Source organism: Podarcis pityusensis, assembly GCF_964106645.2.
Source record: "Podarcis pityusensis genome assembly, chromosome: 16".
Lineage (NCBI taxonomy): Eukaryota > Metazoa > Chordata > Lepidosauria > Squamata > Lacertidae > Podarcis > Podarcis pityusensis.
Window position 1 is genome coordinate 8,788,352 of NC_138041.1, and position 20,306 is coordinate 8,808,657.

Sequence of the window (20,306 nt, forward strand, 5' to 3'; positions counted from 1 at the left end):
ACATTGCATTCCTTGTCTTAACTTTCTTTCGTATCTCAATTCAAACATCACTCTTCCCCCCCCCCCGTTTTTAAATTAATTTTCACAAAATTATAAACGAATAAAGCACACAAACAAACATAATTCATAACCTTATTACAATTACAATTATTAACATTGTTAAGTGACTTCCTCGCTTCCCCTTGGTTGAATTTCCATGCTTATAACGGCTTTCCAAGTCCTAATTCTTATAAATCTAACTTAGTTCATTAACATCCTTATATCTTTTCAATTCAAAATTGTACATGTTAAACATCACTTAACTTATATAAATTCGTAAGCCAATCTGTCACCTGCAAGTTATTTTCAACTGCCGTATTTTTCACTCTATAGGACGCACCTTTTCCCCTCCAAAAATGAAGGGGAAATTCATGTGCATCCTATGGAGCGAATGCAGGCTTTCGCTGAAGCCTGGAGAGCGAGAGGGGTCGGTGCGCACTCCAGGCTTCAGGCAGCTATCCGCAAGCCTTCGGAGCCCAGTGGGAGTTCCCGCCACACTCCGAAGGCTTGCGGATAGCCTGTTCTGGGGGCTGGGGTCGGGGGAAGCTCGCTCCGGGAGCTCCGCAAGCCCCGCAAGCTCCGGGAGCGGCTGGAATGGATTATGGTTATAAACCAAGGTACCACTGTATAGTCACTCATTTTACATATCCACTTCTCTTTGGAGGGAATTTTTTCGCTAAAATGTAAAAGCCGTTTTATAAACAAACATGTTTTAGAGAAGCATTATCCCTATTGCATCTCCAACAGTTAGATACCTTAGATAACCCTTTTTTAAACTAACAAACAAAATTTAGTTTTTTAAAATTCGTGTTGGTTTTTCCATTGTATGCTGAAATAACCCTTTGGGAGGCTTAACCCTGAAAACCCACCTACAAATAATTCAGATCGGGGGGTAGCCTGACAGGAATAGCCCTCTGGACTCCCATCAGCCTCTGACAGCTTTGCCTAGTGGGCGGGGATGATGGGAGCCGGGAGTCCAGCAATATATCTGGAAGGAACCACATCGACTGCTTTAAATAAATCAGTGCCCTTTTTTTATCGGGAGCTTCCAAAGGAGCCCCTCGTTTTAACCTCCTGATCTTTCCTTCGCCGCTGCGTGTGTTCCTGCCGTTCGCCAGAGGTCGCAAATGCCAACAGGTGGCTGCGGTTTGTGAGGAGCTGCTTCACGGGCCAAATTTGGACCCGGGAGTCAGAGGTCTCCCATTTTGTGGCATCAGGTAACTTTGCCTTTTGTTTCTGTCTCCCTCCAGCTGCTGGGGGCCACCGCCATCGAAGATAAACTGCAGCAGGGCGTCCCGGAGACCATTGCCCTCCTCACACTGGCAAACATCAAGATCTGGGTGTTGACGGGAGACAAGCAAGGTGAGGCGGCCGTTCCAAATGCCAGCGGAACGTGTCCCATTTTGCAGCCCGACCAGGAATGTCCTCCCAACTCTTTATTACAACACAGCTTGCTGGGTCCAAGGGGCCTCCTAAATCCACTTTCACACTGTACATTCAAAGCGCTGTGATACTACCATAAACCGTCATGGCTTCCCCCCAAAGGATTCTGGGAGCTGCCATTTTGTGAAGGGTGCTGACGGTTGTTAGGAGACCCCCTGCCTATTTCCCTCACAGAGCTGCAGTTCCAGAATGGTTTAACCACCGGTCCCCCTTTCCAGGGAACTGTGGCTCTGCCGTTTGAGATAGGTTCTCAGGGTCCCATTTTGAAAATTTTAACTCCTGGAGGGTTTGGGTTTTGATTTGGGCCTGTCCTCTCTCTCCTTCCTCAGAGACGGCCGTGAACATCGGCTACTCCTGCAAGATGCTGACGGACGAGATGACGGAGGTCTTCATCATCACGGGGCACACGGTTTTGGAGGTGCGGCAGGAGTTGCGGTGAGTGGAGGCCCGCGGGCGTGGCCCACTTGGCGGTGGCCCCTCCATTGGGGAGCTTTCTCTCCCTTTCCATTTCTCTGGCACCAAACATTGAGTGCAAGCAGAAAGTGCTGCTCTGTTAGCTAGTCAAGGTGTGGAGGGAACACATTTCCTGCTACTGGTGTTGTTCCAGCAGTGGTGATCTCTTGGGGCTGGATTTGTGAAATGGACAGGTCTAAAGACAGCAGTAGGTGGAGCAAAACCCAAAAATGGTCAGGGCAACCCTTCTCTCTCTCTCTCTCTCTCTCTCTCTCTCTCTCTCCCTCTCACCTTTTCTTTCTTTCTTTCTTTCTTTCTTTCTTTCTTTCTCTCTCTCTCTCTCTCTCTCTCTCTCTCTCTCTCTCTCTTTTAGATGACTTTGTTGGAAGCTGCCCAGAGTGGCTGGGGAAACCCAGCCAGATGGGCGGGGTATAAATAAATTATTATTATTATTATTATTATTATTATTATTATTATTATGGATGCAGGTGGCGCTGTGGGGGAAACCTAGCCAGATGGGCGGGGTATAAATAATAAATTTATTCTATTCTATTCTATTCTATTCTATTCTATTCTATTCTATTATTTTCTCTCTCTTTCTCTCTCTCTCTCTCATTTCCACACTTTTCTCTGCTACTCCTTCTCTCTCCCTTCCTTCCTTCCTTCCTTCCTTCCTTCCTTCCTTCCTTTCTTCTCTCTCTCTCTCATCTCTGTGCTACCCGTTGCCCCTTTCCAAGCCACACAAACAGAAAGGTAACATTCAAAAAATTAATCCCAATGAACAACAACAACAAAACCCCACAGGAATGGTTTGCTGCATCTCCTTCTGACCTGCCAAATCTGTCCCTAGAAGGTTTGGAAAGAAGGCAGGTGAGTCCTTGGCTGCTTCTCAAATCCTTTCCCCCTCCCGCTTTCCTCCCCACCTTCTCCGGCAGGAAGGCTCGAGAGAAATTGGTGGACTCTTCCCGGTCTGTGGGCAATGGGTTCACCTACCAGGAGAAGCTCTCTGCCTCGAAGCTGACGTCCGTGCTGGAGGCTGTGGCTGGGGAGTACGCCTTGGTGATCAATGGGCACAGCCTGGTAAGTGGGCGCCTTGGGGGGGGGGTACCTAGGCCGCATTCACACCATACATTTAAAGCACTTTAGGTAAAGGGACCCCTGACCATTAGGTCCAGTCGTGACCGACTCTGGGGTTGCGGCGCTCATCTCGCTTTATTGGCCGAGGGAGCCGGCGTACAGCTTCCGGCTCATGTGGCCAGCATGACTAAGCCACTTCTGGCGAACCAGAGCAGCGCACGGAAACGCCGTTTACCTTCCCACCGGAGTGGTACCTATTTATCTACTTGCACTTTGACATGCTAGGTTGGCAGGAGCAGGGACCGAGCAACGGGAGCTCACCCCATTGTGGGGATTCGAACCGCCGACCTTCTGATCGGCAAGTCCTAGGCTCTGTGGTTTAACCCACAGCGCCACCAGTGACCCAAAGCACTTTAATACCTCTTTAAACATAGACTCCTTGGAGCTGTAGTTTAAGGGCCCAGAGAGACAATATTGCCCCTCGCAGCTACAGTTACACATTCTACGTATGGTCTTTTTGTGGGAGGCAGATTGCTGGTTTGTTTTTGTTTCATTATTCATTTTGTGTTCTCATTTTTTGTGTGTGTGTGTGTATTTGTTATTAAATTTTCTGCTTTAAAATTTAGAATATTCATTTAACCAACCGTAAAATATCAGTGACTGTCCTTCTTCTCCTTCCATGGTTCATTTTGCATAACATAAATCCCTGCATATTTTAAATAAATCGAGCCATTCAGTATTCCATTATTACATCCGTCAAAAGTTATTTACACTGTTGAATATATCTTAATGCTTAGTTTTGTGTTTTCATGTTGTGAACCACCCTGTGATCTTTGGATGAACGGCTGTAAATAATAATAATAATAATAATAATAATAATAATAATAATAATTTCCTGGAGTGGCTATTTGCTTCTTTGTCTGGACGATAAATATGTGGGATTGAGGCCTGCTGGATAACATCCTGCTCTCCCAGATGCCCTTGGGAAGCCTGCATGCTAGATTTGACCGCAGCAGCAGCAGCTGCGATCCCCAGGACCTGGTATTCAGAGGCATAATGTCTCTGGCAGTGGAGGTAGAACATAGGCATTGTGCCTTCTCCTCCGTGTATTTGCCCAATCCTCTTTTAAAGTCATCCAAGTTGGCGTCCATCACTGCCCCTGTGGTGGTGAGTTCCACAGTTTAACTCTAAAATCCTTTAAGCTGCCCTGGACCTTCCAGCACTTGGCTCGGCTGCTTGTAAGTTATAAGAAGAAGAAGAAGAGGAGTTTGGATTTGATATCCCGCCTTTCACTCCCTTTAAGGAGTCTCAAAGCGGCTAACATTCTCCTTTCCCTTCCTCCCCCACAACAAACACTCTGTGAGGTGAGTGGGGCTGAGAGACTTCAGAGAAGTGTGACTGGCCCAAGGTCACCCAGCAGCTACATGTGGAGGAGCGGGGAATCGAACCCGGTTCCCCAGATTACGAGACTACCGCTCTTAACCACTACACCACACTGGAGTAACAAGAGAGGGAAGGGGGGAAAAACTATTCTCTATCCTCCATGTAATATTTTCATTTTATAAGCTTCCATCCTGTCACCTCTTAAACACATACGACTTGCTCCCACCCCAAAGGAATCATGGGAACTGTAGTCTCCCCCCCCCCCCGGAGCTACCATTCCCATCACCTTTTTATCTGCAGGGAATCTGCCCAGGGTCTAATCCAGTTATTCAGCTGGTCGCACTGAGCATCCTTCACTCTCCTCTCTCCCCGTAGGCACATGCCCTGGAGGCCGACATGGAGCTGGAGTTCCTGGAGACGGCCTGCGCCTGCAAAGCCGTCATCTGCTGCCGTGTCACCCCCTTGCAGAAGGCCCAGGTGGTGGAGCTGGTGAAAAAGTACAAGAAGGCCGTCACACTGGCCATTGGCGACGGGGCCAACGACGTCAGCATGATAAAGAGTGAGTCCCGGGGCGGCGCTTGCGTGAGCTTTCGTCTTTTTAGTTTCGCGGATGCGTATTTTTTTTAAAAAAGCCACAGCACAAAAGGAAAACGCGTTGGGAGGGAGGAGGAAATAAGCAGACTTCTGTGACGAAGGCCTTTGCAGGGTGGGAAAGTTCCAGAGAGAGGCAGAGCCAATTGGCTGCCCTGATGGATTGAGACACCTGCTTCCCTCCTCTGGCCCTGCCTACCACTGAAATGTGGCCTCTTGGAAGGAAATGTGGTCCTTTATATGGGAAAAAGAGGGATGCGGGTGGCGCTGTGGGTTAAACCACTGAGCCTAGGACTTGCCAATCAGAAGGTCGGCGGTTTGAATCCCCGCGACGGGGTGAGGTCCCGTTGCTCGATCCCAGCTCCTGCCAACCTAGCAGTTCGAAAGCACATCAAAGTGCAAGTAGATAAATAGGTACCACTCCGGCGGGAAGGTAAACTGCGTTTCCATGCGCTGCTCTGGTTTGCCAGAAGCGGCTTAGTCATGCTGGCCACGTGACCCAGAAGCTGTACGCTGGCTCCCTCGGCCAATGAAGCGAGATGAGCGCCGCAACCCCAGAGTCGGTCGCGACTGGATCTAATGGTCAGGGGTCCCTTTACCTATATGGGGAAAAGGCTCCTCTCTCCTGTTTTAGAAACAGAGAGAACCACGTGTGCTTTGTCCTTCCTAAGATGGAAGGTGGGGGATCTGAGCTTGGGATGCCTTAGTAGCCTGACTTCCCCTTACCCCTCTTTCCGTTTCCTGCGTTCTCGCCAGCCGCCCATATCGGTGTTGGAATCAGCGGCCAGGAGGGCATCCAGGCAGTGCTGGCCTCGGACTACTCCTTCTCGCAGTTCAAGTTCCTGCAGCGCCTCCTGCTGGTCCACGGGCGCTGGTCCTACCTGCGCATGTGCAAATTCCTTTGCTATTTCTTCTACAAGAACTTTGCCTTCACCATGGTGCACTTCTGGTTCGGCTTCTTCTGCGGCTTCTCCGCCCAGGTGACTCGGCTGGCGAATCGGGAGGGGTGGGTGGGGCGGGGGTCCGCAATGGCGGCTTCCTCCAGGCTCATGCTTCGTCCTGCTTCCTGGATGAGCCGCACGTTGAGTGAGCGTAGCCTATCAGGGTCACGGAAAGCAGGGGATGGCTTCACGAAAGCTATCCGGCCCAGTTAATTTGGCTACCTGATTGTCATAGCCCAGGGGTGGCCAACTCTCAAGAGACTGCAATCTACTTTCAGATTTAAAAGCTGGCAGTGATCTGGGGAGCGTCTCCACCCCCATCGTTCTGCCCAGAGACTGAGGTCCAGCTCCGAGGGCCTTCTGGCGGTTCCCTCACTGCGAGAAGCCAAGTTACAGGGAACCAGGCAGAGGGCCTTCTCGGTAGTGGCACCCGCCCTGTGGAACGCCCTCCCAGCAGATGCCAAAGAGAACAACAACTACCAGACTTTTAGAAGACATCTGAAGGCAGCCCTCTTTAGGGAAGCTTTTAATGTTTAATAGACCACTGTATTATTATTATTATCTACCCACATCTTTTGGGAGTTCGGCTGAAAGTTGTTGAGCTTTTTGGGTGAAAACAGCAGCACAGAGAACACTCCGCCTTCCAGAGATCAAACAACAATGGAGGGCGGGGCAAGGGGGTGGCACAGGAGTCAGTTTTAGCGACGCTAATGAAAGGGAGCCAGAGATCAACCGTGATCTACCAAAACCTCGCGGGGATCGACCAGTAGATCACAATCGACCTGTTGGACATCCCTGCCATAGAAATGAATTAAGCTATGGTTGTTGTGGGGATTAAACGAGGAGGGGGGGGGAAAAACCACTCATCCTAGCTATCCTGAGCTCCTTGGAGGAAAAAGGTGGGGTGTAGATTTAGTAAGTCGCTAAATGCATTGCTGAAGGCAGCAATTTCACCCCGAGAGAAAGGAGAGTTGTCGTGGATTAGCCACACCGGTGATCCCAGCCTATCGAGGATCACGCAGTGAAGGGGATCATGCCACCCTGCTAAGTAGCCAGTCGTCTTTGGTGATGACCTTCATCACCAAAGGTCACAGGGAATTTTACAACAACTGAAACACAAACAGTTTAAAACAACTTGCAATCACGATTAATAATAATAATAATAATAATAATAATAATAATAAAGCAGTGCATCTTCAGAATTCTCCAAAAGCTGGGTAATAAAGTTGTCCGACGCACCTCTGTGGAGAGGAAGGCCCACAGCTTAGGGGCTACCACAGAGAAGGCCCTGTCCTGCCACCCCACAACCATCTAAGGCAGGGGTCAGCAAACTTTTTCAGCAGGGGCCCTCAGAGCACGTGATGGGCCAGACTATATTTTTTGGGGGAAACAACAAATTCCTGTGCCCCACAAATAACCCAGAGAGGCATTTTAAATAAAAGGGCACATTCTACTCATGTAAAAACACGCTGATTCCTGGACTGTCCACAGGCCGGATTCAGAAGGCGATTGGGCCGGATCTGGCCCCCGGGCTTTAGTTTGCCTACTCATGATCTAAGGGCAATGAAATAACTAGGAGGACCTGGTTTTCAGCTATTGGGGTCCCGAGTTGATTAGGGACTTGATGTGGTTGAGAGCTGATGAAGTTGGAGGTTTGAAAATCCTACTCCCCGTCCCCCCAAAAAAGCTACTGTAAAATGTTATGGAAATGCAGCAAACTTCAAATTCCAGCTGAGTGACTGGGTTTTGTTTTACACCAGTGGGCCAGCAGGGGGCAGCAAAGACTCCTTTTGTTCTCCTCTCCCTGGTCTCTCAATTTCTCCCTCTTATCTTTTCAAAGACTGTCTACGATCAATATTTCATCACGCTGTACAACATTGTCTACACCTCGCTGCCAGTGCTTGCCATGGGTGTCTTTGACCAGGTCAGTCATGTTAATTCCTCAGTGTGATATAGCGGTTAGAGGGCAGCAGATTGGCAAAGGCTGCTGTGAGCCAAATGGACCAGTGGCAGGGGCGGCGAACCCATGGCTGTCTCAGATGTGGGCCCCACATGTTTTTCCCACCCGTCATGTCCCAACCAATCAGGGATCCTAGAATTGTAGAGTTGGGAGGGACCACGAGGATCATCTTCTTGTCCAACATAATCTTTTGCGCAATATGGGGCTCAAACCCACAACCATGACATTAAAAATTTCATGCTCTTCCTACTGAACTATCAAATGTAATTACAGGGGGGTAAGGTGGTGGTGGGGAACCCCATGGGCATTTAGATGTTGTTGGACTCCCAACTCCCGCCGGCCCCAATGGTCAGGGACGCTGCAAGTCCAGCAAGGGCCACAGGGTTAGATCGGTGGGTTAGATCCTTAGCTTGGGTCAGTGGTTCCCAAACTGTTCAAGCGACTGCCCCCTGGTTCCATAGACCAATTCCCCAGTGCTCCCTACCCTATAAAAAGCATTACAGTGGTACCTCAGGTTACAGACGCTTCAGGTTACAGACTCCGCTGACCCAAAAATAATACCTCGGGTTAAGAACTTTGCTTCAGGATGAGAACAGAAATCGTGCAGCGGCGCAGCGGCAGCAGGAGGCCCCATTAGCTAAAGTGGTGCTTCAGGTTAAGAACAGTTTCAGGTTAAGAACGGACCTCCGGAACGAATTAAGTTCTTAACCCGAGGTACCACTGTACTGAGAACTGCAGTTTGCATGACCTACCAGGGAAGATAAAAGTTGCATTATGGCACTTTTATTAAAAATCCAGTTAGAAGTATTTAGTTTAATTCAACACAATGAATGGGCTTGATCCAGCGATACCAGCTTTTCAAAGTCCTTTACACCTCCAACGTCCCCATGCAGCCCCCTTGCCTCCTAACACCCTTCCCCAGGTAATCCCACTATCCCCTGGGGGGCAGTGTGGTGTAGTGGTTAAGAGCAGTGGACTCGTATTCTGGGGAACCGGGTTCACGTCTCCGCTCCCCCACATGCAGCTGCTGGGTGACCTTGGGCCAGTCACACTTATCTGAAGTCTCTCAGCCCCACTCACCTCACAGAGTGTTTGTTGTGGGGGAGGAAGGGAAAGGAGAATGTTAGCCGCTTTGAGACTCCTTCGGGTAGTGATAAAGCGGGATATCAAATCCAAACTCTTCTTCTTCTTCTACTTTGGGAACCCCTGGGTTAGATATTGACAGAGCAGTGCCTCCTTTGCCAGAATGGCCAACTTCTTCTGGTTTGTGTCTCTCTGTGCGTGTGTGTCTATCCCCTCTGGCGAGTCTGCGTTGAGTGTGCCACACCCAATTTTTGTCCCTGTCTGTCCCTGGCCTGCATGCCCCACTTGGGGAGGTCCTGCCCTCAGGCCTAACGGCTTAGCCCTGTCCCACTCCCTTTTCCTAGGATGTGCCTGAGCATCGCAGTTTGGAGTACCCCAAGCTGTACGAACCGGGGCAACTCAACCTGCTCTTCAACAAGCGGGAGTTCTTCATCTGCATCGCTCAAGGGATCTACACCTCCGTCTTCATGTTCTTCATCCCCTACGGGGTCTTCAGCGACAACTCCCACCTGACCGACTACCAGTCCTTTGCCGTCACCGTGGCGACCTCCCTCGTCATCGTCGTCAGCGTGCAGGTAGGACAACAAACCCACCCACCCCAACAACAACATATACAGTGGTGCCTCGCAAGACGAAAAGAATCCGTTCCGCGAGTCTCTTCGTCTTGCGGTTTTTTCGTCTTGCGAAGCAAGCCCATTAGCGGTTTAGCGGATTAGCGCTATTAGCGGCTTAGCGGGCTTAGCGGATCAGCTGATAAGCGGCTTAGCGGCTTAGCGGATCAGCTGATAAGCGGCTTAGTGCCTTAACGGATCAGCTGTTAAGCGGCTTAGCGGATCAGCTGATAAGCGGCTTAGCGATCAGCTGTTAAGCGGCTTAGCGGATCAGCTGATAAGCGGCTTAGCGGCTTGGGGAAAGGGGGGGGGAGGAAAAAAAAACCGCAGGAACTCGCAAGACATTTTCGTCTTGCGAAGCAAGCCCATAGGAAATTTGTTTTGCGAAGCACCTCCAAAACGGAAAACCCTTTCGTCTAGCGGGTTTTCCGTCTTGCGAGGCATTCGTCTTGCGGGGCACCACTGTATATCTATATATCTAGATATCTATATATATAGATATATTTATATATATATCTCCCACAAGTCCTGGCTTTCTAGTCCTTATCTGCTGCGAATAAAACAGCTGTTCTACCCAAGGTGTATTTGCATTTGCATGAGCCCAGGGGGCCAAGGGTGGTGCATTCCGGGATATTTTTGCTAGGGGGCTAAAGGCAGTGCATTCTGGGAGATTTTTGCTCAGTGGCCAAGGGCAGTGCATTCTTTTTTTCCCCTTCAATTTTTTTTATTAATTTTCCAAAATTTGTAAACACACAAACAAACATAAATCCTAGCTGTATTTAATCCACTCTTAGTAACATTGTTAAGTGACTTCCTCAGTGGTGCCTCGCAAGACGAAATTAATTCGTTCCGCGAGTTTTGTCGTCTTGCGAAGCACGGTGTCGGGAAAGTTTTGGAAAAGCTTCAAAAATCACCAAAGTCTTTAAAAACCTCAAAAAAGGCTACCACACCGCGTTCTATGAGTTGCTCCTCGAAGTCAAGTCGCAACTGTATTAACGGTGTTAAGAAAAAGGAAACAAACTTGCAAGACGTTTCCGTCTTGCGAAGCAAGCCCATAGGGAAAATCGTCTTGCGAAGCAGCTCAAAAACCAAAAAACCCTTTCGTCTAGCGAGTTTTTTTGTCTTGCGAGGCATTCGTCTTGCGAGGTACCACTGTATATATCTATACATGTGTATATATATATATATATATATATATATATATATATATATATATATATCATTGTAACAGTTTTCCAAAACAAATTTCTCATAAAATTTACTTAATCACCATCTTTCTTTCTTTTCATCTTTACTTCAAACATATTATTCTATAACTTCACATATTTAAATCCTAAGTCTATCTGTTATTTGCAAGTATTTCTGTTTAAATTATCTTAGCATATTTAACTAAATAGTCTTTGAATTTCGTCCATTCCGCAAGGGCAGTGCATTCTGGGAGATTTCTACTAGCCCTTGGCATTGGTGAAAGAGGATCATTGCAACGCATCCCCAATTATAATTATTGCGTTATTATGAGTTTACTGTATAATCTTGCAACGAGGCATGGCTGCGAGGGGGTGTCACTGTGAAAATCAGGAAGGGACCCTGCGCTTCTGAATTTGCCGCTGGTGGTGAGGGGAAAGCACTCCACATATGCTCAGTGGAACCTTTCTCCGCTGTGAGGTGGCAGGAGGCGCCTGTGCCGTCCCTCGCCCCACAGGAAGCGCCTGTGCCGACCTTCTCTCCCCCCCTCTCAACAGATTGGCCTGGATACAGGATTCTGGACGGCTATCAACCATTTCTTCATCTGGGGCAGCCTTGCTGTTTACTTCGCCATCCTCTTCGCCATGCACAGCGACGGCCTCTTCCAGCTCTTCCCCAACCAGTTCCGTTTTGTGGGTGAGTCTGGAGACTGCTTCTCTGTTTGGGTCTACAACTTCCTCTCTCTCCGCCCTGCCCTCTCTCACACATGCCTCATTTTTTTGCCTCGTTGCAGAACTATTATTGACAAAGGTGGTGCATTCTGGGAGATTTCTACTGGGGCCCAAGGGCTGTGCATTCTGGGAGATTTCTGCTGCATGGCCAGCGGTCGTGCATTAATAATAATAATAAATTTTTATTTATATCCTGCCCTTCCCGGTTCAGAAACCGGGCTCAGGGCGGCTAACAACAAATTTAAAACACTTAATTGATGCAACAAAAAACAGCGTAAGATACAGTATAAAACGTGAATAACGATAAATTCAGAATTCAAAATCAATTTAGGGGGGAAATCCATCCAATAAACATTAGATGATCACTAGGGCTAACTGGCTAAATTAGTCCTATTTGGGCCAGCGAGGAGACCAGGGGAGAATTAGCTGTGGGATCCCAGAGCAGGTAATCTTCATAAAAAGGGGAGGGAAGGAAGGGGAATAAAATATCAGGCTAAGTTGAAAGCCAGGCGGAATAGCTCAGTCCCTGCGGAAGGAAGTTAAATCCTGCAGGGCCCTGGTCTCATGGGACAGAGCGTTCCACCAGGTCGGAGCCATCACTGAGAAGGCCCTGGCCCTGGTGGAGGATAATCGAACTTCCTTAGGGCCCGGGACCTCTAAACTATGATTCATGGACCTTAAGGTCCTCTGCGGGGCAGATCAGGAGAGGCGGTCCCGTAAATACGAGGGCCCTAAGCCACAAAGGGGACATTTCTGCGAGGTGGCCAAGGTGCGTTCTGGGAAAGTTCCTTTACACTTTTGTACAGGGGAGGGGATGGGAGGGGGACCTGGTGTCCAGGCTGTCGTAAGCTCCCCTGTTTCCCAGATCAGAGGTGCCTCTGAATCTCTCCCTTTCTCCCTGACCTCTTGCTTTCCTTCCTCTGCCCAGGCAATGCCCAGAACACACTAGCCCAACCTGCCGTGTGGCTGACCATTGCCCTCACCACTGTCGTCTGCATCATGCCAGTGGTCGCCTTCCGGTTCCTCAAGCTAGACCTGAAGCCTGAGCTCTCAGATACGGTGAGTTTGGCTGCAGAGGGATCCCAAATGGAAGATGGGGGAGAGGCCCTTCCTTCCTTCCTTCCTTCCTTCCTTCCTTCCTTCCTTCCTTCCTTCCTTTCCCCCGCAAGGTAGACACCTTGTCTGTCTGCCAGCCCCCCCACTCCCTGGCAAACTCAGGTTCTAAATTTCCATCTCTTTTTAATTACCGTATTTTTTCACTCTATAAGACGCACCAGACCATAAGACGCACCTAGTTTTTGGAGGAGGAAAACAGGGAAAAAAATATTCTGAATCCCAGAAGCCAGAACAGCAAGAGGGATCGCTGTGCAGCGATGAAGGCTCCCCCTGCCCTGAAGAGGCTGCACGCGGCTAAGCCAGAAGCTAGAACAGCGAGAGGGAGCGCTGCGCAGCAATCCCTCTCACTGTTCTGGCTTCTGGGATAGCTGTGCAGCCTGCATTCGCTCCATAAGACACACACACATTTCTCCTTACTTTTTAGGAGGGAAAAAGTGTGTCTTATAGAGCAAAAAATACGGTATTATTTTTTAAAAAATGAATATGTTTCGATGCAAGCAAAAAAAGAACTGAGATGTTTCAGCAGGTAGAGCATGAGACTCTTAAATCTCAGGGTTGTGGGTTTGAGTCCCACATTGGGCAAAATATTCTGCGTTGCAGGGTGGGGTGGCCTGGATGACCTTCGTGGTCCAACTCGATATGATTCTCAACACCTGTCGAGCATAACCAGAGCGCAGAGAGATTGGAATAAAACAAGAAGTGCCATTCTTGCGTTCGGTTGTTCTCTATTATGTCGACAGTGGCTGTTCAGGGTTTGTTTCGTACAGCATCTCTCTGCGTATTAACACGGGACACTGACGTAAAGCAGGGCATCTGTAAGGTTTTGTTTTGTTTTGTTTTTTAAAAAATAATATTTATTAAAATTTCACAAGAAAAAAAACCACATTAATGAAGAAAAAATTAACAATAAAAAGAAAAAATACAAAGGAAAAAAGGAAAAAACAATTAAAAACAATTTCATCTTTTCCTCACTTCTTTTACATTTACTTGTTTCTCGGACCTCCTCTTACCTCCCTCTTTTGTATTCTAATTAAATATGTTAGTCCAACAGTTCCTTTCCCTCCTTTTTAATCCTAATCTTTAATCTTGATATAATACAGCTTTTAATTTTAGATTTTACATATTAAAACCAATTTTTCCATATTCTTTTAGCCTGTACAGCTAGAAACCCCTTAACTTCAATCCAACATCATTCTAACATTCAATAATTTTGCAGTATTTCTGTAAATAGTCTTTGAATTTCTTCCAATCTTCTTCCACCGACTCTTCTCCCTGGTCACGGATTCTGCCAGTCATTTCCGCCAATTCCATGTATTCCATCGTTTTCATCTGCCATTCCTCCAGTGTGGGTAGATCTTGTGTCTTCCGGTTTTGGATCCAACTCTTTTTGTGACCCGCCCTTGCCACTCCATCGTGGCACATCAAGGGTTCTGACGACACTCTTGCCCAGGTAGCTACATGCAGAAAATGCCCAAAGGCTCTTCCAAGCAGAGCATAAAGCATTCTATAATCCCACATTAAAGCTTCTGCTTCTAGCAGGTCTCATCTGTCTGCCCTGAGAGGTGCCAGTTCACTTAAGTCCGCAGCCCAAATCCTTGGGATACTGCTGGCAGCCATATTGGGCAAGGCCGGCCTCGGCCAACCAGATGCCCTCCAGAAGTGTTGGACTACATCTCCCATCACCCTCCCTGATCTGCGTGGCTATTTTGGACTACAGCTCCCATCAGCCCCAGCCGGCACGATCATTTATGGACTACAACTCCCATGAGTTTCTAGGCAGCACGCCCATAGAGTTACAGACACAATGGCCTGGGGCTGATGGGAGATGTAGTCTGAAACAGTAAGTGGGGGGTGGAAGAAGATTGGAAGAAATTCAAAGATTATTTACAGAAATATTGCAAAATTAATGAATGTTAGAATGATGTTGGATTGAAGTTAAGTGGCTTCTAGCTGTACAGGCACAAAAAAACATGGAAAAATTGGTTTTTAATATGTAAAAGGTAAAATTTAAAGTTATAATATATCAAGATTAAGGATTAGGATTAAAAAGGAGGGAAAGGAATTGTTGGATTAACATACTTAATTACAATACAGAAGAGGGAGGTAAGAGGAGGTCCGGGAAATAAGTAAACGTAAAAGAAGTGAGGAAAGGATGAAATTGTTTTAAATTGTTTTTTCTTTTCACTTTGTATTTTTTCTTTTTATTGTTAATTTTTCTTTACTAATATAGTTTCTTTTTATTTCTTTTTTCTGTGAAACCTTAATAAATATCATATAAAAAAAATAATGAAACAGTAAGTGGGATAGCTCAGTCGATGGAGCAGGAGACTCTGAATCTTAATCATCCCGGCGCTCTTCAGATTGCTGAATCGTTCAACTGCAGATTTGGAAGGGCCCACAGGGGTCATCCAGTCCAACCCCTGCAATGCAGGAATCTTTTTGCCCAATCTTTTTGGGGTTCAAACTCATAACCCCTGGGCAGTTGCCTCCTACTTCTTAAAAGAGTACAGACCGTCCCAGCCTAGGCCTTTAACCTGGCGTAGTGGTTAAAAGTCTCAGACTAGAACCTGGGAGATAGATGGAATCCCCAGGTGTGATCTTGGGGCCAGTCACTTTCTCTCAACCTGACATGCCTCACAGGGTTGTCGTGAGGAATATGGGGACGGGGAGACTGATGGGTGCCCCCACGAAGGAGGGGGGGGACCAGATTTCCTTGCTGCCTCTGACTCTCCCCTCCTCCCCGCTTTCTCATTTCCCCCCCTCAGGTGCGCTACACCCAGCTGGTGAGGAAGAAGCAGAAAGCCCAGCACCGCTGTATGGGGAGGGTGGGCCGGGCAGGCTCCCGCCGCTCCGGCTACGCCTTCTCCCACCAGGAGGGCTTCGGAGAGCTCATCATGTCCGGCAAGAACATGCGCCTCAGTTCCCTCGCCCTCTCCAGCTTCAGCGGCCGCCCCAGCACTAGTTGGATCGAGACCTTGCGCAAGAAGAAGGGCGGCGGCGGCGGCGACAGCAGCGTGGCCAGCAGCCCTAGTGGGGGTGGGCCCGACAAGACGCTGAAGGTGTGAGGAGGAAGGTCCCGGGACAGACAGATAGACACATGCAACGGATGGAACTCCCTGCCTCAGGAGGGGCGGGGAGGGCTGCCCCACAGGCCAGAAATGGGGCCCTCCCCCCGGTAGCTGCAGAGATGCAGATCTTACCGGATGGATCGAGGAGGCCTAGGAGGCTTGCGGCCGTATAACCAAAAAGATGATGATAATAATAATCATAAGAATAACTGACTGCTGGCTTACAGTGGCAAACAGGTCACTGGCTGGGGTAGGGGGTGCACAGGTGTAACCCCCAAACACACACACACACACACACACACACACACCCCTGACTGATGTTACCCTGAACTGTTGTGCAAAAGGGAGTCTTTTTTTCTTCTTCCAAGAATGAAAAACCCAGTGACATCTCCCTGAACCGCACATGAATGTATCTGGCTTGGAGGCGCAAGAAGGTTGGGGGCGCTTAAAGGTGCGTCGGAGGCTGGAGCCTCGCGTCAAGAGGCGACGGGCGAAAGATTGGGGGGCGGGGGCCCTGCACCCCGCTTTCGACCCCCCCCATGCCTTGTCCTCCTATCATCTAATCGTGTCTTTTTAAAATATATATATATATACAGATCTATATGAAAGAAAACGATCCACGTTTACAAAAAAAAAAAAAAGGAGAAAAAAAAGATTATTATTTTTTTCTATTCCACATTGGCATTGGAAGTTCTCTAGGGGTGCCTCCCTCGGGCACTGGGCAGCGGTGTTTAAAGGACAAGGTTGGACTGGCACGGCTTGGGAGATCCGTGGTGCCCGCTTCCGCAGGAGCTGTGCCACCCCAAGTGCGAGGGAGAAGAATTCGGGCACAAGAGGTTGCTAGCCTCCAGCAAGATGCCTGGAGCATGGATTGCCTTTTTTTTTTTTCCGGGGAAAGAGGTTGCGGGGGGGGGGGGAAGCTTTGAAACACATCGGCTATTTTCTCTCGCCCCCCCCCCCCTTGAAGAACCCGCTTGGTTTGCTATTTTGCCCTCTTGTCTGCGCCCCAGAGAGTCTACACCCTTGGGTCTGCTATTCCCAAGGCAGGAAATAGTTTAAGAAAAAGAAAAAAAATATTTTTATATAACGTAGGACCTCGGCTTGCAAGCAGCTCCCTCCTCTTAAACACCCAACCAACCACCTCTGCTGGTTCTCTGGTTTCCGCCAGCAGAGGCCCACCCATCACAGCAGAGCTAACCGGATTGGGAAAATGTTGAGCTGAGAATGGGAAGGCAAGGGAGATAGGACTTCACCTGTTGTGGTGCTGGTCAAGGATGAGGAATCGGCTTCCCCCATCCTTGCGCTCAGCTCGGGGCTTTGCTACTGCAGCCCGCGGAGGATGTGAGAGGGCGTCAAGCCTTTGGCACCCAGTTTCCTCACCACCCTCCCACAAAGCAACATCTATTCTGGCAAACGTCCCGATGGCTTACTTGTCCTGCAAAAGTTCATTTAAAAATAAATAAACCAGGCACTTGTGGCGAGTCGCCGTTTGAGGACGCGCCTCGTGGAACCGTTCCAGAGATATGCTAGGAACTGGGGCGTTGTATGTAATGATAGCCCTACTCCGAGTAGACCTACTGAAGCAAATGTTTCTGACCAGCTTGGGCACATTTCAGTCGGTCTGGCTCTGGAGTGGATACAAAGAGGATCGCCAGCCTCGTACGCAAATGAGCAGGGCCTGAAAGTCAGGATTTGATAGCCTCAAATTCTGCTTTGAGCATGTATTTCTCTCACTGGCTTGCACTTCAATCCTAAATGGCAAATTTTAAAATACATAACACCTCTGTCGTGTCTATATAGACACACATATACACAGTCTTGAGTTTGACCAAAACAAGTCCCAACAGCCTCATGGGCCAAAATGCTGCGGCCTAGGACGCCTCAAGTTTCCTTGCCACTGTCGGGATAAGGAAAAGCCAGCAAATTTAAGATTTCTCTGTGGGTGGGTTCCTCCCTTACTCTTCTGTGTGACTTTGGGCCACCCCCTACCCAGTTTTTGAAGCTCCCTGGCATATCCCCCAAATTTTCTTTCCCCCCCCACCATCTCAGAGGCACAGGTAGGGGGCTATTTTTTGCAGCGGCAACATTTTAGGTCTGCCTCTCTCACCTGTCCCCCTTTTTGCCTCAAACCTGACTTCGATACCAAAGAGAAAAGTTCATTAGGAACCGGGGGGGGGGGCGGATTGCCATGGACTACCTTATTTTTATTGTGTGTTTTCTTTGGGGGGGGTGCAGGGTGAGAGAGGCTTTATAAGCAGGGCAGCCGTGCCGTGCAAGGACCGAGGGACATTCCATATAATTTATTACATATTTCTATACTTGGCAGAATTGTATCATTTTATGGGTATAAAGAGAAATTGCATTTTCTTAAAAAAGACCAAAAAAAGCTATCGTCATGTCTTTTTGTGTTTGTTGCTTAAATGACAGGAAGTCCAGAAAAGGCACATTTGCCCAAAATCCCAGGCGGTCACTGTTTCGACTGGCTGTTGGCATAAACTGGTGGGGGGGTCATTTGGCAGTCAGTGGTTTTTGCTAAATGCTGTCAAGCGCACATTTCAGCCAGAAACCCAGAAGGAGAGTGAGATACTGCGTGGTGGAGGCCTCAGGAGAGTCCTGAGGGCCGGGTGGGGGCCTTGGGGGGGCCGGAGGTTCTCCAGGCCTGCTCTGGGTGCAATGCAATGTGCATGGGCCTGGCACCAAATTTTGTGGGTGCCAGGCACCTTCGTGGGGAATTTTGTGGGTGTTTGGGCACCCAGGGAGCTGGCACCTATGTCCCAAGCAGACCCACACACTGACGGAATCCCTGAAGAACCATCGAATCTGGACATTGCGGTTTTAAGATTTCAACTGTGGGTAGGCTTCATTGCCGGCTCTCTCGCCCACCCTCCCATCTCGTGGTAGCAAAGTAGGTTGGAGATTTATTACTGCTCTGTTCCTGCATGTTGGGCTACTCGAGAGGAGGAGGAAGAAGCGCAAGGGAAACCCCCGCCAGGATCAGGCCAAGTTTATACAGTGGTATCTCAGGTTAAGTACTTAATTTGTTCCGGAAGTCCGTATTTAACCTGAAACTATTCTTAACCTGAAGCACCACTTTAGCTAATGGGGCCTCCTGCTGCCGCCGGAGCACGATTTCTGTTCTCATCCTGAAGCAAAGTTCTTAACCTGAAGCACTATTTCTGGGTTAGCGGAGTGTTCTTAGTTCTCCCTCTCCATTTTACCTGGCCTGCCCAATATTTTATTCAAGTTGGCACCCCTGCTCGCTTCTGGGAATTGTAGCTCTGTGAGGGGGAATAGGGGTCTCCTAATGCGGGTGGCGCTGTGGGTTAAACCACAGAGCCTAGGACTTGCCGATCAGAAGGTCGGCGGTTCGAATCCCCACAATGGGGTGAGCTCCCATTGCTCGGTCCCTGCTCCTGCCAACCTAGCAATTCGAAAGCACATCCAAGTGCAAGTAGATAAATAGGTACCACTCCAGCGGGAAGGTAAACGGCGTTTCCTTGCGCTGCTCTGGTTCACCAGAAGCGGCTCAGTCATGCTGGCCACATGACCTGGAAGCTGTACGCCGGCTCCCTCGGCCAGTAAAGCGAGATGAGCGCCGCAACCCCAGAGTCGGTCACGACTGGAATTAGTGGTCAGGGGTCCTTTTACCTTTAACAACTCTCAGCACCCTTAATAAACTACAATTCCCAGGATTCTCTGGGGAGGGGGAGCCGCGACTGTTTCGAGCAGCATCACAGTTGCAAATACCCCTTGCACTTCCACTCCCAGCAAATAAGCCTGTGTACACTGCCACTGCCCAAGGAGGCTTCACATAGGGCAAACCTGCGCCTTTGGAAAGCAGGCAGCTCAGTTTTATTATATGCAGCTGCCCTCTTATAGGGGGGGGTCGAGTTCAGTTAATAGTCTTAAAATCTCAGGGTTTGAGCACCCTATATTGAGTGAAAGATTCTCTGCCTTGCAGGGGTTTGGACTAGAGCATGGGTAGGCAAACTAAGGCCCGGGGGCCGGATCCAGCCCAATCGCCTTCTAAACCCGGCCCACGGACGGTCCGGGAATCAGCGTGTTTTTACATGAGTAGAATGTGCCCTTTTATTTAAAATGCATCTCTGGGTTATTTGTGGGGCATAGGAATTTTATTTGTGTTAAATTTTTCTCAAGCACCTTAGTTTTTAACTTGTTGAACTTAAATCCTGCCACATGACCAAAGTCCTGAATCAATTCTAATACTCTTTTAGTACTAGATTCTGGCTCCTGTAACGTCAATACCAAATCGTCTGCAAAAGCTTTCAATTTGTACTGTTTGGCTCCGACCTGTATACCTTTAATCAAACGGTCCCTTCTAATCATATTTAGCAGGAATTCGTTCATTCCCCCCCCCAATATAATCCGGCCCCCCACAAGGTCTGAGGGACAGTGGACCGGCCCCCTGCTGAAAAAGTTTGCTGACCCCTGGACTAGACGGCCCTTCTTTCAAACTCTGCAATTCTATGGTTCTGGGCGGCAGGGCCTTTCCCAGATTTCCTCCATGAGATCTAGCGCCTGTCCTTTCAAATTTAAAAACAGAAGTTAAAAATAAAACGCTGAGCCAAGGGGTTTGGGGCGGCCTCTCTTGCGGAGGGTTCTTC

At 48.7% G+C, this 20,306-nt stretch overlaps 1 protein-coding gene across 2 annotated transcripts in view; it reads left to right on the forward strand.

Moving 5' to 3' along the window:
- The window catches only part of ATP8B2 (ATPase phospholipid transporting 8B2), a 62,472-nt gene extending 44,403 nt beyond the window's left edge, over nt 1-18,069 (forward strand). For both annotated transcript variants that reach the window (XM_080984531.1, XM_080984530.1), the window contains 10 exons: nt 1,290-1,401; nt 1,812-1,917; nt 2,871-3,015; nt 4,771-4,954; nt 5,743-5,966; nt 7,768-7,851; nt 9,315-9,545; nt 11,324-11,462; nt 12,426-12,556; nt 15,379-18,069. In XM_080984531.1, the coding sequence (XP_080840657.1) occupies nt 1,290-1,401; nt 1,812-1,917; nt 2,871-3,015; nt 4,771-4,954; nt 5,743-5,966; nt 7,768-7,851; nt 9,315-9,545; nt 11,324-11,462; nt 12,426-12,556; nt 15,379-15,678 (1,656 nt within the window). In that variant the 3' untranslated portion in view covers nt 15,679-18,069. The remainder of the gene's footprint in view (nt 1-1,289; nt 1,402-1,811; nt 1,918-2,870; nt 3,016-4,770; nt 4,955-5,742; nt 5,967-7,767; nt 7,852-9,314; nt 9,546-11,323; nt 11,463-12,425; nt 12,557-15,378) is intronic.
- Nucleotides 18,070-20,306: the final 2,237 nt, after the last annotated feature.